Source organism: Schistocerca cancellata, chromosome 2, assembly GCF_023864275.1.
Source record: "Schistocerca cancellata isolate TAMUIC-IGC-003103 chromosome 2, iqSchCanc2.1, whole genome shotgun sequence".
Taxonomy (NCBI): domain Eukaryota; kingdom Metazoa; phylum Arthropoda; class Insecta; order Orthoptera; family Acrididae; genus Schistocerca; species Schistocerca cancellata.
In genome coordinates, this window is record NC_064627.1 from 859188840 (window position 1) to 859207892 (window position 19053).

At 35.8% G+C, this 19053-nt stretch overlaps 1 protein-coding gene across 1 annotated transcript in view; it reads left to right on the forward strand.

The window, feature by feature from the left end:
* The window catches only part of LOC126162794 (GPI transamidase component PIG-T), a 136336-nt gene that overhangs the window by 69095 nt on the left and 48188 nt on the right, over window positions 1-19053 (forward strand). Inside the window, exon 5 of the mRNA XM_049919514.1 lies at window positions 2684-2866. Within this exon, the coding sequence (XP_049775471.1) occupies window positions 2684-2866 (183 nt within the window). The remainder of the gene's footprint in view (window positions 1-2683; window positions 2867-19053) is intronic.

Consider the following 19053-nt stretch of genomic DNA (forward strand, 5'->3'; position numbering starts at 1 on the left):
ATTTCTTAAAACTCACCAGTCCTCCTCCTTCACCACTCTTCCTTCTTCGTCAACCCTTCTGCCAGAAAAAGGAACCACTGGCTACGAAAGCTTGCAAATTTAAATACCTGTTTGTGTATCCTTCTGCTACCACTTTGGTGAGTAGATTTTTTTATCCATCCAGTTACATTATATTTTCAAAAATTGGTTATTTTCGTTGATACATTTCTTTGTATACTCCAGATATGATAATGATCTTGTTAAACTGTTATTTGTACAAAACATTTTGTGTGATCTGAGGAGATTTAGCATGTGCTAAGGGCTTTATTATTGTAATCCAAATGTCAATATTAATATCCGCAAAAATTATAATTTCCTTTTTTGTGTATTTTTTGATGTGGAAGATTATTCTATCTAGTAGCTCTGTAAAGGCATCAATATTGTGATCAGGGGTAAAGTATACAGACACTAAAATTAATTTGGAGCCTGGCAATAATATAGGAGCTCCGTCAAATACACTTTCAATGCAGAAATTATTGATGTCATGATTAATTCTTTTTTTTATTTTTATTTATTTATTTACCTAAAAACAAAGATGATGTGACTTACCAAATGAAGGTGCTGGCAGGTCGACAGACACACAAACGAACACAAACATACACACAAAATTCTAGCTTTCGCAACCAACGGTTGCCTCGTCAGGAAAGAGGGAAGGAGAGGAAAAGACGAAAGGATTTGGGTTTTAAGGGAGAGGGTAAGGAGTCATTCCAATCCCGGGAGCGGAAAGACTTACCTTAGGGGGAAAAAAGGACGGGTATACACTCGCGCACACACACACACATATCCATCCACACATATACAGACACAAGCAGACATATAGCTGCTTGTGTCTGTATATGTGTGGATGGATATGTGTGTGTGTGTGCGCGAGTGTATACCCGTCCTTTTTTCCCCCTAAGGTAAGTCTTTCCGCTCCCGGGATTGGAATGACTCCTTACCCTCTCCCTTAAAACCCAAATCCTTTCGTCTTTCCCTCTCCTTCCCTCTTTCCTGACGAGGCAACCGTTGGTTGCGAAAGCTAGAATTTTGTGTGTATGTTTGTGTTCGTTTGTGTGTCTGTCGACCTGCCAGCACCTTCATTTGGTAAGTCACATCATCTTTGTTTTTAGGTATATTTTTCCTACGTGGAATGTTTCCTTCTATTATAACCATATTATTTATTTATTTATTTTTTGCAGATTGAGATGTCTCCATAACTGTTCAAACTTCTACATTAGTCTGATGACACATACAAATGTAGTTGTTTCTTATTTAACCATTGTTCATTAATACAAGAACGCTAAAATCATATATCTTATTTTTTAAAGATTTGATACTGACATGCAAGAATAAAATAGAATAATTACAAGATAGTGCGAGATCTGTCCTGTTTGATGCACTTCACTTCCGTTCTTAACACGTACGCTAGAAAAGATTTGTGATGTAATAGTTGATCCTAACCTAACATTATTTTATGTGTACTTACAGTATGTGAGGCTTGTTTGCTATTACACCTAGCACTTTCTCAGTTATTAGTCATTTCCCACTCTATTTAAATGTAAACCTTGGTAGTATGAAATCTGCAGCCAATGCCATTTACGTGTATCATACTAATTTTCTTTAATGTTTATACATTATTTCAAGCTGTTGATTTCCTGCACTTATTTCTTGATCAACACAGGACCACCATGGCAGATCGTAGTGGTGTTGGACTGTTGAACAGAACTTTAGTTTGTGACAGTAGACCCAAACATATATCCGATTCCAAACAAGCTATGGGTGTTTTATCCTTATAAACATTATTCGAACCTCCAAACAGCACAGTGAAATTGCTGGCTCACCTATTTGACAGTTTTGTGACTTTAATAATTTCTACAAATGACAAACTGGGCTCAGTGAGTGCTGCTGCATATACAGTGGATGTTTCAGTTATGTGAAAATTGTCACCAAGGAGAATTATTTTCTTCTGTAATTCTGGTTTTTGGTCGGATGTAGACTGGGGAACAGAAGTAGAATCCTGTGTGGATTTTCATACCTACTAGTATCAAGCATTGCAAGTTTCCCATAGTGTCCTATATGTATTTTTCCTCCCTTTTTTTTATTGTGAAGTTAGTTCTGCAAAATAAGTGAGCCAATTTCATAATTACAAGCTAATTTGCATCATTTTCTGCTACAAAGATACTTACTTTACACACAGCTTCCACCTGTTTTTCTTTAAAAAAAAAAAAAAAAAAAAAAAGCTTTGGCGATATACAGAGACATAATTCTGTATGGCAGTGTATGTAAACAGTCAATAGTAAAGAATTTCTATAACATTAGACTGTCCGTAGTACTTAACTGTGAATACAGAGCCTGTAATGCTATGAAATGTTTTAATTTGTTAATGTTACAGCAAACTATTAACTCATTTTCTGTAGAATGTAAGATACTTAGTATTATTATTGCCCAGTAATCATATTTTTAAGTGTATTTTGTAGTAAGTTTCTAATTTCATTGCATGCATCTCTTATGCTTCATCTTTCACTTGTGTTCTATTCTGTGTAAGTATTTCAAGATGTGACCATTTCCATACATTTAGATTTCTTACTTTCATATCACACAACTGTAATTGTGTTTACTACGACAAAGATAAAAGTATGACATGTTTCACAATTATATGCTGCAGGATGAAACTTGTAACAAGATTTCCCTGGAACTTCAGCAAACTGTTTCCCTTGTATACGACATTGCAATCCTTTCATTTGGTTCATCAAATTGGTCAATAAGGAAACTCTTTGGCTTAGGTCTCGGAGGGGCCTGTCCACTGGCTAACAGCAGCATGATATATGTCGATTTATCCAAAAATGAGGTCAGTAATCATGTTACAGATCTTATAGTTATTAACTCACAGTTTCTCATAATAATATGCAATATATGTGTGTGCCAGTGAATTGTGTGACTTCTGTTCTGAATGTTTTCAAATTTTAAGTATATTTTTGTGATGCATGTGAGGCAAACTGGATCCTAGCCCAAGAGTAATCTGAGCACATGTATGTAACTGCCTAAACACTACATACTTGTTGGCTGGGGTATGAGGCAAGCAATCCTCAATTTCCAAACAATGGAAACTCCAGGTTGAAATATCAACAATATGAGGGGAAGACAGATTGCTACTCGCCGAAAAGATGACACATTGAATTGCAAACAGGTGTAACTAAAAAACCATTATGCAATAAGCTTTCAGCCAAAGCCTCCTTCAGAGAAAGAAACAAACATACACTCATTTACACAAGCAAGCATATCACATGACCACCATCACCTGCAGCTTAGACTGGAATGCAACTGGCACATAGGATGGGAGCGGAAATGTGGATGGTGTGGGGAAGGGGAAGAGATAGCAAGGTACGGCTCAGGGGAGAGAAGACCACTGTCTGGCGGAGCATGCAGGGACTAGACTGCCAACAGGTGCAGTGACAGGAGGCTTTGGGGCAGGGAGGGGAGGGGGGAGTGGAAAAGGAGAGATGCAGGGAAGGGAAAAGACAGGCAGGGGCATTAGCAGAGAATGGCACACAAAGAGGATGAGGGGACAAGAATAGGGAGGAGGTGATAGGACAGAAGAGGTGGAAACTGCTGGATCGAAGGTGTGGGAACAGTAGGTTACCATAGGTTGAGACCAGGATAATTTCAGGAGTGGAGAATGTGTTGTAAGGATAACTCCCAACTGCGTAGTTCAGAAAAGCTGGTGGTGGAGGGGAGAATTTAGATGCCTATGTTGTAAGGGAGACATTGAAATCTAGCATGTTATGTTCAGCAGCATGTTGTGCCAAAGGGTGGTCTACTTTGCTCTTGGCACCAGTTTGATGGTGACCATGCATCTTGGTGGATAGCCAGTTGGTATTCATACTAATAAAAAAAGTGTGCACAGATTGCATTAGAGGTGATATGACATGGCTGGTTTCACAGGTGGCAGAACATGGCAATTATGTGTGCCTGGATCTCAATGTGTCATCTTTACAGTGAGTAGCAATTATCTTTTCCTTAAATTATTGATATTCCAAACTGAAATTTTCATTGTTTGAAATTGCCTAGTGGCTTTTCTTGCCTCCCACGATTCTGATGTTTTCCTTTGTAACTATTCTCGATTGCAGTACTCTTCTTTGTGTTCATTCTTTTCTTCTTTTCCATGTTTATTCATTACTTTCCAAGCAGCACATAACTTCCAAGCCACACTGTATGAATGATCTCATCTGCGCACAACACATGGCTAAGTGACTATGTGGAGTGTTGATGTAGCTTCTGACGACCCAAATTCTTCCCACCAGTAATAATAATAATAATAATAATAATAATAATAATAATAATAATAATAATAATAATTTCTCTTGATCCCACTTCCTCCCTCACCCTCGTGTATTTTCGCGTTTTATTTTCCACCCGTGCCACACAAAATTATGATCCTAGACCTAACCAATCCCCTTTCCCTCTCTTTTATCCCAACACACACTTACTCCCATATCTCAACCATTCCTTTTGTCCCACATTTGTGTACTTTTTAACATATTTGTGGATATTTTTATGTATCTGTTCTTGCTTTTGCTTGTCTTTATGTAATTTTTGTGTGTGTTTTCTGTTATCCAGCTCCCCCCCCCCACAACCACCTAACAACTTCATTTGTCAATTTACACATCATTCCTGTTTCCCTTATGCCATCCCTGTCCCAATAGACCCTTGCATCATCATTCTGCACCAGTTCAGAACAGGTACCCCTTTCCCTGGCAAAAACCCAGTCCCACATCCTGTTTCTTAAATTCTGCATAAACCATGGAATCACCCCCTATGGCCCAACCATAAAAATTCCTTTCCACCCCTTCCTTTCACAATGGTCTTTACCTTTACAGATTCTGCCAGTCCTTAGCCCTCACAAACCTAGTACTTCAAAAACACATCTCCTTGCCACAGGCTTGCTCCCTCTGCAAGATACTGATGCCCCGCAATCTCTGCTACATACATCACCTCTCTGAAATTGAATCCCTTGCTCTCCAGCACATGCAGGAGCATTCCAGACTCCACCTTGAAATAAGGCAAATGTTATCCCGGCAGAGACACAAGTTGAAAATATGATCACTATTTTTTATTTACTTAAATTTGCCATATTTCGTGACAGTACCTTTTCCATTAGACGTTTACACGGCAATATAGTCTTGGCTTCAGTTGTCTAAGTATGATTCCACAATGCATCTTTGTTGGTTGCAGAATTGACGTGGTTCAACGTGTTTCTCTCATTTTGGTGTTTCAAATACAGTTTCTTCAAATGTAGTTTCTTCTTTTTTTTTAGTTAATACAAAAATAATAGTAACATACTTGAAAATTATTTTTGACGGCGACCTTCACATTGTTCTTCCGACAACACCATGGTCAACACACACCAACAGTTAGCTGCCGACTTACTATAGTCAAAGATGACTCCAACGTCAAAGATGTTTTACACCACACACAATCTTCCAGTTGTAATCAGTCTCTTTGCTATTCTTCGATACATATTCTAATAGTAATCAATATGCTTTTACTCTCAAAAACAGAAGTAAATTAACATATAATAAGACAAATTATAATAAATCCTGACAAAAATATAAGAAAACATTTACAATTCGGTATCGACAAATACGGTAAAAAAATTACATCTCTCAGATCCATTACAACTGCTCCCCAGGGCTTTTGTTGTTATGGACATATACAACAAAATCCCGACCACACTCAGTAATGGATCTGTATTACACAGTTAGTACATTAATGATGCAGTCTGATAACCTCTTCCAAATTTGGACTCTTTGAATCTGTGGACTTGTTACTGGCTGTTGTTGCAATGATAATTCCCCATCAATCTCATATACAAAAATTCAAGTAAAGAAATTATTTGACATGACAAATATACATGGTATAAATCATACACGAGAAATATTCTAACATACAGCATACAGATTGAAAATAATAGAAAGGCAAAACTCATTTCCCAGAATAAGATTTAAATTTTTTTTTTATAAATATTAATGTTAATTTCATTATGCTTACATATTGTACAGTAAAATTGATACTGGACATATATAGTGTAATGTGTTTTTCTCTATATTTGCCTTATATATATATATTTTTAACTTCTGATTTTTTTATATTTTTTTATTAGTCATGGTTTTTTTGTTTTTTGTATATTTTTTTGCTTATGATTTTCTTTTTAAATTTTTTTTTACTCATGGTTTTTTTTTTATTTTATTTTTTTTCTTGTGATTTTCTTCTTTTAGTACAGTTAAAGATACATCAGTATTATCTAAATTTTTTTTTTTTTTTTTTGCAATTATTTATGTACACTTTCCTCTACTACAATATTACTACAAATCACATCCTTGTGAAGAGTACTTTTGCTCCCCACAACATCAGTATAAACAACAATAAACTGCTCATATATCATGAGGCTTTATCTAAAATTGGTTTTGAAACTTATACCTTTGCATGCATGTCCTCACATGCATGCCTTCACCCACAGGGAAGACTTAGCTTCCAAAAATTAGAAAAATTCAGAAATGCTCACTATGGAGACTTTTTTTTTTTTTGTAAAAAAGTAAAATAAATCTTTCTCTCATTCTTTGTTACAGCAGTGTTTTTTCATCAGTTTCAATTAACATGTGACTTCAAATTATTACTTTATACATGCAAATATACATACTTGGTTGTACAGGCAGTTTTGTTCTCACAAGCGTATTCCAGTGGAGGACTTTTGTTTTAGATGATAATAGGTTATTTAAATTTTGAAATTATGATTTCTGTTTATACAGTTTTAAAGAGACAACATTCCTGAGACCAAATAATTTCTTTGACTTAGGATACACCAAACGATAAGCATTAGGGTGTGGATTTTCTATGACTTCAAAAGGCCCAATATAGATATCAAAGAATTTTTTAATTTCTGAAGTTAACATTTTTGATTTTTCATGAGATTTGACCAGAACAAGATCCCCAATTTTAAAAGTGGTTAATTTTACCCTATTGTTATGTCTTTTATTCCTCCTTTCCCCTTGTTTCCTCATAGTTTCCCTGACAATATCTTCTCTCTCTTGCATAGTTAAAGGTGTACATTTAGGAAATTCAATAAGTTCTGATATAAGATTTGGAGGTCTAATATTAAACATAATCTCATACGGTGAAAATCCTGTGGAACTATGTTGTAGGCTATTCATAATATCTTCAAAATTTCGAATGTGCTCAAACCAGGTTGGATGTTTATGGCTGCAATAGGTTCTACAAAGTCTCCCAATTTCCCTCATATATCTTTCTGCAGGATTGGTGGACGGAGAATAAACAGATATAAGTATATGCTTCAATTTTGATCTTTCAATAAACTTTTTCCAAATTTTAGAGGTGAACTGTGAACCATTATCTGATAATATAGCTTTTGGTTTACCCACCTGTGCGAAATAATCTCTTTCAATTTTTATTATAATTTCATGGCTAGTAGCTTTTTTCACTGGATATAGTTTAATTAATTTTGAAAATACATCTACCATAACAAATATGTAACAGTGACCACCTTTACTCTTTGGTAACATTCCATATAAGTCCACTGCGATAAGATCTAAAGGTTTTTCCGGAATAATGTTTTGCATCTCTCCACCACATCTTTTATTGCTCACTTTAACTCTCTGACATTTGTCACAGTTTGCCAATTCTTTTCTTACCTTCTTTCCAATATTGTAAAAATAAACATTTTCTTGTATCTTTTGAATACACTTCTGTATCCCACAATGACCAAAACTTTCATGTATGTAAATGATCAGCTTATCAGCATCTGCCTCTGGCCAACACAGTTTCCAATTATCAGAATCTACATCTGTTCTCCGAAATAAAATCCCCTTATGCAATTTGTAAAATTTATCAAGTTTCTCATACCCCTTCTTGCCTAAACATTCTTTGATTAATTTCCAACTCTGATCTAAATTTTGATTTTTTCTAATTTTGTTACACATAGCTCTAATTATTTTCTCATTTTCCACCCCTTTCAAGTATCTAATTTTAAATTGCTTTTCCTCCTCTTGTTCAAAAATCTCCTTTTCTCCCCCAATTGGTAACCTTGAAAGTGAATCAGCTACTACATTCTCAGAACCTTTTATGTGTTTGATTTCAAAGTCAAACTGTTGCAGAAAAATTGCCCATCTGGTCAATCTACTGTGGTATAATTTGCACTCTTGTAAGTAACTCAAAGCTTTGTGATCCGAAAATACTATGGTTTTATGTCCAACAAGGTAAATTCTAAATTTTGTAAAAGCCCAATGAATTGCCAAAAGTTCCTTCTCTGTGACTGTATAATTTTTCTCATGCTTAAGCAACATTCTGCTTGCAAATGCTATGGTACAATGTATCTTAACTCCATTCTCTACTCTTTCTTGAAATAACTCTGCTCCAAGCCCATAATTACTGCTATCAGTGTTCAAACAAAATGGTAAATTAAAATCAGGTCTGTGTAATAAGTGTTGCTTCCTCAACTCTTGCTTAATTTTATCAAACTCTTCCTGACAACTTTTATCCCAAACCCAAACAGTGTTTTTCTTAAGTAATTGACTTAAACATGGTGCATTCAGACTCTGATCACTTATATGTTTTCGGTAATAACCGCATAACCCAAAGAACGACTTTAATTGTTTTTTAGTCTTAGGAATAGGAATTTCTGAAATTGCTTTAATTTTTTCTGGATCTGGCAAAATTCCCTTGTCTGTGACAACATGACCCAAAAATTTTAATTCAGAAACTGCAAATTTACATTTCTCTAATTTCAATGTCATCCCCTCTTTTCTAAGTTTTTCACAAACTAACTTCAAAATCAGAAAATGTTCCTCCCAATTTTGCCCTGTAACCAAAATGTCATCTACATAAATTATCAGTTTAGACGCAAGTTCTTGCCCCAGTACGTGATCCAAAGCTCTTATAAATTCGGAAACAGAAGAATTTAACCCAAATGGCACAACACAATATTGGTAACTCTTACCATTGTACAAGAAAGCAGTATATTTTCTAGAATTAACCGAAAGTGGTATCTGATGAAAACCTGAAGTTAGATCCAAACTTGACATGTATTTTATATCTGTAAATTTATAGAGTAACTCATCAATGTTTTCGGGATTGTCTGTCTGTCTGAACAAAATTTTGTTTAAGTGTCTAGAGTCCAAAACCAATCTTACTCCACCATCTTTTTTCGAAACTACTACTAGAGGATTATTATATGCACTGATACTCCTTTCTATTATATTACATCCTTCCATCTTTTTCAGCTCTTTCTCAACAGCAGGTCTTTTTGATATTGCAATACTGTATGGGTTTATGAAAAATGGTTCATGAGATTTTACCTGAAGCTCACACTGATAACCCTTTACCCTACCAGGTATGTCACTGAATACATCACTGTATTCCCACAGCAGATTTTCTAACTGTTGTTTTTGCTCCCCAGATAAATTTTGTGTTTCTGAAATTTTCAAATTTACTAAATTCCCAAATTCAACTTCATCAGTATCAAATCTATGAGTTTCAATAGTCTCCAATCTATTTTCTTTTAGTAAATTGATACTGTCAAAATTTCCATTACTCTGATCATCAAGTGTGTTCACAAAATTTGTCTGTATGTATTCCCTTTCACTAGTTTCTATCAAAAGTTTTCTTCCAACCCAATCAAATGCTGTATTTACTTTTACTATCCAATTCATACCCAAAAGAAAATCCTCATTAAATTCCTGAATTACAAAACATCCATGTGTGAACAACTTGCCTTCAATTAAAAATGTCACTAAAGCCTGGCTTTTTACCAATTTACTGCTCTTCCCAGTAGCACCTTTTATCTTTACTCCAACAACTGGCATTTCAACAAAATCTTTCCCCACTTTCAATTTCTTGCTTAACCTTTCAGATATTCCCGAGATCTCACTTCCTGTATCAATTAAACATTTACCAATCCATGACCCAATTTGAACTTTTATATAAGGACTGCAAAATTGATCACTTTTCTCAGAACCTGTATCCTCATGTAATAAATCACTTTCAATATCCCCAAACCTATACTTATCAGAATCATATGGCATATCATTACATGTATTATTTGTCACAGTTATAAAATTTGCACAAGACACAAAATTGTCATGAGTATTCTCTATTATCTCAAATAGCCAAGAATTTTCATCCAAATCACATTGTATACTATTGAAGTACTTATCCTTCAGCTACATTAATAAGTATCTTTCTAAAGTTCTTGTCAAAAGAAATAGTTTCACTGTTCAGCCATATATTCATAAGAAACGTGTGTGTATCATTAGTATCTGTAAAAGTTTCACTTAGGTTAGAAGTTATACATGTGTCATCGTTATTTGTGTAGTCAGATTCTTTACCAACAACATCTAAATTCACACTTTTACATACACCCAGCTTGTGAGTCTTATTCATCCTGGTAACATCCCTGGGAATTTCTATAATATTCTCACTATTTAATCCATTTTCAACCATGTGTATACCCAACTCCCTATTTAAACTAATGAAACACCTTTCCTCAACATCATCATCATCAATACCATTACTATCATTATCAACTTTATCATCAACATCATTATCATTATACATATTCAAGTCATACACATCCAAATTATCCCCCAAAATATTATTTCCCCTTTCTAAAGGTACCAGATCCCTTTCACCAATATTTTCATTCTCACAGCATGCATTCTCTCTTTCATTCACACACATCTCTGAACTACTACAAATTACATCATCTGACAAAGTGTTGTTCTTTTCTGCCCAAGTGTAAAACTCTGTTAAATTAAATGGATCACAATTACTTTTATCTACTGTATGTTCTTGTGTACTGAAAATTTTATTTTTATCAATATTATTTTCCTCTTGAAATTTCTTCAGTAAGTAACAACTAATGACCTCATGTGATAGCTTGGGTTTGGAACTGTCATGTTTGGGTTTATGATACTCACATCCATTGGTCCTTTCATCATGCTCACCTTCTGCCTCAACCTTGCGGACCTTCAAGGGGGCGTCTACTCGTTTTTTGTTTCCTGAATTACACCTGGTTCCTGATTGAACTGCTGATTGTGGTTCTGCCAATGCCTCTGATCCACATTTCTGTTCCCATTCCTATGCCAAACATTACCTGATTGTTGGTAGTTTCTATTGTACTGACCTCTATCAAAATTTCTGTGATTTTGATCCCTAAAGTGTTCTCTATTTTATTGATTATTACCGCGAAAATGTTGTTCTTGTTTTGGATAAAAATTATGATCCTTCTTCTGAAAATTGTTATATCCCCCTAAATTTTGACTGACACCATGATAATTGTTTTGTTCCCTTTTTTGAAAGTTATCATTTCCCCAATTTTGACCGTTACCTTTCTGAGTAAACCCACTGTGTGTTGTTGTTGTTACCCTATCCAACTTTTCAATATAATTGAGAAACTGCTCTACATTACTATCAGGACAATGAACTAAACTCAACTGCATTGCTGATGGCAATCTTCTCTTTAAGGTATCAATTTTGATCAAGTCATCCAAAGGTTTTGTTAAATGAATAAGTTTTTGAAGTTCACTTTTGCAAAATTGTTTCATGCTCCCATCTGATTCTCTATAGTTTCTCCCATTCAAAAATTCACTTTTGATTCTAGTTTGTTTAAGATCATCCCAAAAATTTTCCAGAAATTTTGATTCAAATTCTGAAAATGTCATCCCCATAGTTACAATCTGGTTTGCCCAAGTCAAAGCTTCCCCTTCCAAGAATTTTTTCACAAATTTAATTTTTATTTCATCTGGTGAGTGAGGTAAAAAGCAATCTTTACAATACTGCATAAAATCAACGGGATGTAAGGGTCCATCTACCGAAAAGTGCTTCACTGGAATATTAGATACAAGATTACATGTGTTGAAATTGTAATTTTTGCTTTGAAATTCAATGTTAAAACTTTCAATTTTTTCGCTAAGTTCTTTGACAGATTTTTTGTTTTCTAAATCATTGCATTCTACTTTTTCTTCTAAAGTAACCAAACGATTGTCAGTTTTTTGTTCTACATTTTTTACTAAAACTTTTGTATTCTCATCCAAATTTTTAATTTCCCCTTTAATGTCATTAAAATCAATTAAATTTATTTCCCTATCTGCCAGTAACTCATTTTTTACAGTATTAATTTCACCGCTCAATTTAGCATCAATTTCATTTACTTTTGCTTCCACAGATTCAATTTTTTCCTCAGCATTGCCAACTCAGTTCGAAAGATCACCCACTTGGGTATTGACTGCTTGGACTTGCAACAAAATGTTATCAATTTTTTCATCCCAGTAAGTCTTATTGTCGTCAAGTGTTTGTTTAATTTCTTTCGTGAAATTTACAAGAAAACTTTTTAAATCAAACTTATCGGTTCTTTCACTTTCATTTGACCTGTCCTGATGTTCGAAGTCTATTAAATTACTACTTTCTGCTTTAGGCACAATACTCTCGAAAATCTCATAAGTCATTGTGAAGAACAAAAATTTATACACAACAATACAGAACAAGATAAAAAGATTGTTTTAACAAAATACGATGGTTTCGTGACTTATCTGGAACACTCTTCTACTGTTGCAAAACCACGTTTTCTATCTATGTGATTGTTGACCAAAATTCTTGAAGTATTTTCTTCAGTCGAAAATTATATTTCTTGCCGAAACATTTCTTCATCAAAACTTTCACTTCCCGATGAACACAAACACTGTAACACACATTCTGAAGAAACTGGTATTAACACACAAAAATTTTCTTCCTCGTAGCACTGTTGAAAATCTCGTGAACACGACATCCCGGCTGAGCCCCCAGTTGAAATAAGGCAAATGTTATCCCGGCAGAGACACAAGTTGAAAATATGATCACTATTTTTTATTTACTTAAATTTGCCATATTTCGTGACAGTACCTTTTCCATTAGACGTTTACACGGCGATATAGTCTTGACTTCAGTTGTCTAAGTATGATTCCACAATGCATCTTTGTTGGTTGCAGAATTGACGTGGTTCAACGTGTTTCTCTCATTTTGGTGTTTCAAATACAGTTTCTTCAAATGTAGTTTCTTCTTTTTTTTTTAGTTAATACAAAAATAATAGTAACATACTTGAAAATTATTTTTGACGGCGACCTTCACATTGTTCTTCCGACAACACCATGGTCAACACACACCAACAGTTAGCTGCCGACTTACTATAGTCAAAGATGACTCCAACGTCAAAGATGTTTTACACCACACACAATCTTCCAGTTGTAATCAGTCTCTTTGCTATTCTTCGATACATATTCTAATAGTAATCAATATGCTTTTACTCTCAAAAACAGAAGTAAATTAACATATAATAAGACAAATTATAATAAATCCTGACAAAAATATAAGAAAACATTTACAATTCGGTATCGACAAATACGGTAAAAAAATTACATCTCTCAGATCCATTACAACCTCCACAAGTTATCCAACCTGCTAAAAACCTACTGTCCACTCAGAGCACCACTGTCCAGCCCCTGACCTACCCACAGTTTTCCTCCTCGTCAACTCCTCATAGCACCCAGACCCTGCCTAACTGATCTTTTCAACTTGTCATATCTTCCAAAACTCCCTACCAACACTCCACTAAATCTAGAGACAAAACAGTCCTTGAACACTGTTGTTAACTTTTCCACTAAAACTCTAAGCCCCACAGAAGTTTCAGTCCTATCCAAGGGCCTCACCTTCAGCAATGCACCCAAATTTAACCAAGTGGACTTGTCAAAAATTTTCTCTCTTTCTCCTGATCTCTACAGCGGAAACACTTCTATGCCACCAGTCCCTCCAACCAAAGCCAACCCAATGCTGACATTGAACCCTGCATCTCCCAGTTAATACCATCATCCAACCTTGACCCTCCCTGCGTCCCACCTAACAATCCCTGGTCACCTTCCAGGAATTCCTTACCTCCGACTTCGCCTCACCATTCTTGTCCAGGTCCCTTCCTCAGAACACCAACCTTTCAGCAGAAAAAAGGACAGCCATAAACAACCTCAGGTCAAATCCTGACATAACCATCCTGCCTGCAGTAAAAGATTCCACCAATGCCATTATGAGTCACAGTTAATTCTCGTGGTGGAACACCTCTTCCAATTATATGACTACTCCACCTATAAACTTTGTCAGAGTGATCCCATCCCAGAAATCCAACATAACTTGCAACTCCTGCTTAATGCCTTAGGCCCTTCCCAGAACCTCTCCCCTAAATCTGTTTCGCTCCTCACTCCTCGAACACCCCACTTACCCACCTTCTACATGCTCCCCAAAATCCACAAGCCCAACAATTCTGGATGCCCCACTCTAGCTGGTTATTGTTCCCCCATTGAAAGAATTTTGGCCCTGACTGACCAACACCCTCAACCAACCAACAATAATCTAACCTCCCACGTCAAAGATACCAACCCAGGGTGTCTACGACCCGGCACAACCGGGAGATCCGGGATTTTTTTCATCCGGGAGAAAACCGGGAAAAACCCAAGATATTTTTTGAATTCCGGGAATTTTTCATTGTTTTAGTTTTCAGTTAAATTTTTGTAATTTTGACTAGTAAGAACCGACACACTAACAAAGGATATTACTGTATCCCGCTACTACAGAATAATACTTCAACAATAAAACATAAACGAGAGAAAAAAACGAAAATAAATTGCAAAGGAAATGCGCCATAGACGACGACGACACAAGTGCTCATGTAAGCGTCTGCCGACTGAAAATGTGTCAAAGTCTTTAGGAAGACTATGCAGTGCTTCATAACAACAAATTGCCTCCAATGAGCGTGAAGTCGCAACTGTTTACATTCGATTTGTTTTAGCAGTTAACGCGCGGGCTCATGCGCATGCGCAGTAGAGTCATGTTTGAGTAGTAGATTCTCCCGCTTCTGTCAACAGGAATGTGGCTGTTGACTGTGCAAGCAGTCGCAGCAAGCAGCTAGATACTTCCGGAAAAAGGGGGCACCTAATTCATATTCTTGAGCGGAAAAAAACTTGTTTCACAAAGCACCTAGCATCCAGCACACATTTGCCTATCAATTAGTCATATGATTTTGAAACGCTTCTCTGTTGGTATTTGAACACATTTTAAGTTGATTTCTGAATGAATCATAAGCTGACTTTTGAATGCATGCATAGTGTACGTGATGTCTCTGTCCCCGGCTACCAGCCGCTTAAGTTCTATTATGGAAGTAACGCGGAAAACGTGTTGTACGAACACGTAAGAACGCCTAACCGTAGAATAATTGCGGGAGAACTAAACCAGTGATTCTGGCAGGGTTAGTGAAGTTAATCGGCGAACAAATTTTGACAGTGGCAGCAATAGCTACAGAATTGGTGATGACAGGATTGTTTGTTAGAACGACGACGGAGAAGAAACGAGGACATCACACAAATTATGGAAGAATGAGACGATTCCAAATTTATATAAAAATTTTGTAATACTAGTTTTCGATGTCATGCTAGAGAAGCTGGTGCATATGAATGAAACGTGAAACTATTTCCTAACATAAAGCTTTTTGCTTGTAGTAGGCCTAATAGGCATTTGATATTGATACTTATTGGATTATATTCTGTCATGTTATAAAAATGACCATTTGTGCCAAAACAGTCTCGTTTATTTGGTGTATTATAAAATTGCTGCCATATTAGAAAGGCCTATTTTGTTTTATCTAGCAGACAGTGACAAAATAGACGTAATCAGATCGAGAAACCACACCAGTCTTGGGTATTATTTGCATTAACAGCTTTTTCAGTATTAGATACCTACATTTCGATTTTCCATGTAGCAAAACGTTTGACAAACTTTGATGAGGTAAAAGATTCTTTCACAGAAAGGAAAACACGCCATTTAAAGCTGTAGTAAGATTAGAGAGAAAAAAATGCTAGGAGCTAAGGTTTGAAGAAATGTGTAATTTCTTGCTTATCTCTTGTCAGTACTGGTTTTATATATCCATATTTAATTTTATGACACACAAAACAGCAAGTTATTAACTAATGGGCAATGAAGAGTTCAGATTTTCCGAAGAGTTCTTGTTCTCTCAATTACAAATAATACCATCCACTATTAATTGCGAGAGTTTTTTTTAAGAGAGGCAGGTTGCCAAACCGGCCGACTGGGAGTAGGAGAGGCATTTCAATTTCCACTCTCCTGAATATAGTTTGGACGTGCAGTAGAAAAATGCTTTATGAAGAGGCATGGAACTGCACTTGGGCATACTTAAGACCAAATAATATGTCTTACATTTCCTCGAATACATACGTTTTATGTTTCAGACTTTTCAGAAAGATGTGCGCTACAAGATGAAAATATTTTGAAAATTCGATTTCTTTTAGTATTGACCCGGTTCGCAAATGTCGTAGATCCGGGGCTGATGCGCAGAGCAATCTGAGCTATAGTGGGTAGTCTCCACGTGACCCGTGTTTACGTTCAGTGATTTTGCTGTTTCCCCTTCGTTTACTCTCACGTCAAATGAAAACAAAACGGATATCCGTGGCCGGGAGCTATCAAGTGAATTAAAACACATTCACATAATTACTAAAGGCTGAAATATGTCATTAGTTTCAGATTTTATTTTATTTCCACCTTTCTGACAGTCAAGCATTAATCGCCTTGCGGAACAATGAAGTTATTTTTGTCTGTTTGCTAAAGAAATTTGACTTTTGCTAATCTTTTCCGCAGAGGCAGTCAATGTATCTGAAACGAAATGTTTAATTCCACAGTACTGGGTAGTTTCAACTGTTCGCTGCATTTCAAGTGCACGTTTTCATTTTCTAGCACGTATGGCATTATGCCATAATAAAGAACCAAACATGATACAATACAGTACTGATGCTCCAAGAAAATTTACTTCCTGAAAACCACACTTAAAAGCTTAATATCAGGTCGGGGTCTACGGTACTTCATTGGGAATCTGGACATACGAGTGTGTCTTTAAGTATGCACTTTAAATGTGCACATTTTAATATGGTTCACGAAATTCTGATGCTCTTGTAGTATCATCTTTCATTGATCATCTTTTACACGTACGTACATACGGGCTTCCTACGTCATGATACCTACCCAAGCGCAGTGTCGCCTGTTACCTGAGCTCTCTGGCAACTGCTGAAACCAACGAGTTAAAATTTCATAGAGGCATTCGTCTGCTGTGTCCCGCCCCCTTATAACTGCGTTTGACTTACTTGAAATAGCCCATACTAGCTTTATTTTTTCTAAAACAAGCAATAGACAGCAGTGATTTCAGTGTACACTGACAGCAAAAAGGGATGTTTTTGTCGAAATATGGCTAAACTTTTCTTGTAGATAACACTACAAAACAACTCAAATAAGTCTGTCCATCCACTATAATGTTACTTGTTGCCCATAAATTAATGCAATTAGAGCAGGTACCACCAGAATATTACGGTGAAACTTCTAAACATGCTGTGGTTAACTATTAGAAACAGTAACGGGTGCAGAAATGCGATATTTTTGTCGCTATTTCAAAGTAAACAGTCAAAGCCTCAAAAACCAGTACATTGTGAACGAGAATATTATTTGAAATATGTGTTACAAGTAGTTAACACAAGCATAGTAATTCAATAATAATAATAATAATCTACAATGTTTTAACTGACATTCGTATTATTTCAGTCTTTTCACTGACCTTTAAATAAAATAAGCTTCGTGTATAGTTGTCTCACAACTTTACCTCTCTGCTCAGATGATTTTGATTTGCATAAGTGATTTATTCGACATACAAAATAATGTTTGAGCAGCAGTTTTATCAGTTTAACATAATGGGTTTCTTCACCAAATTCAGTTTATGTAAAAAGATGTTCATTGTTTATAAATAAGGAGCCTCTCACCGATTGCAACACTTCTGTCTGGAACCTCAACAAAATGTTTTTCTGATATTTCAGGATTATGTCCTCATTATTTCTGAAAACCTTCTCAGCAACATTACAAAGTTTAACATCATCATTAGCTGGATTGATTAAACTGGTTTTCACATCTTTCACTGCAATCAGTCCAGTTCTTTTAGCCTCAATACAAGCAAAAATAACTTCTAAGCAGTCAGTACAGTTAATTTTGTTTGTCACCTGTCTCACTATACTTCCAGCTATGTACTCAATGACATATTGTGAGTACATACTCAGTGAGGCATAATCTGGCACGTAATCATGGTCTACAGCTGCAGGGCTTACCTTAGCAAAAGGAAGTGATGGAATGGTAGCAGGAGGTAGCATACTAGTATTTGATTCTTGGCAATTGCCATTTTGAGAACCTTCTATCTGTGCAATTAAGCATTTCCTGTATGCTGATCTAAACTGCACAGCATATGGGTTATTTCTGTTTCCTCCTCTACTATAAATGCTGGAGAAAAATAATTCCAAGTTATCTTGACTTGTTCTACGGGTCAAAATATAATTGAGCTCTGCATTTTCTTTCCAAACATACAATTCTGCAATTTGCCTTATGCTCATTAAATTCAGCATAAGTCCATACAACGGCATTTTTCTGTTAGACAGAATAACAGGACTTCCATCAGAAAGCTTTAAAGACTTGAAATACTTAATGTATTCATTGATCCTTTTACAGACTGTCTCTCTGTTCCCTCTGAAAATTGGTGCCTTAGTGCCCTTGCCCATTGTGTGACAAGAATTTAATAAATCAAAGGCACTGTCTAACATTTTGATATATTTAACTGTTGCCTCACACCCATAAAATTCTTTAGTGCCTAAATCTTTGCAGAACAACATGGCATTTACAACAGAATTGCTAAGGGTTTGTGCTGCCAAAGCACTTTCATTTTTTGAGTATGGTACAGAATGTGCTGCCTCCTAAGTTTGTTTGCAGCATGCAAACCTTCCCTTTCATGCAAGTCCACTAACTTTTTAAAATATTCCCATTTAATTATGTTATCACTGCCTGAGATGGTACCATCTAACAAAAAATTCTTTTCTGCAAGTGAATTACGTGCCAGCTTTAGCATGTGAG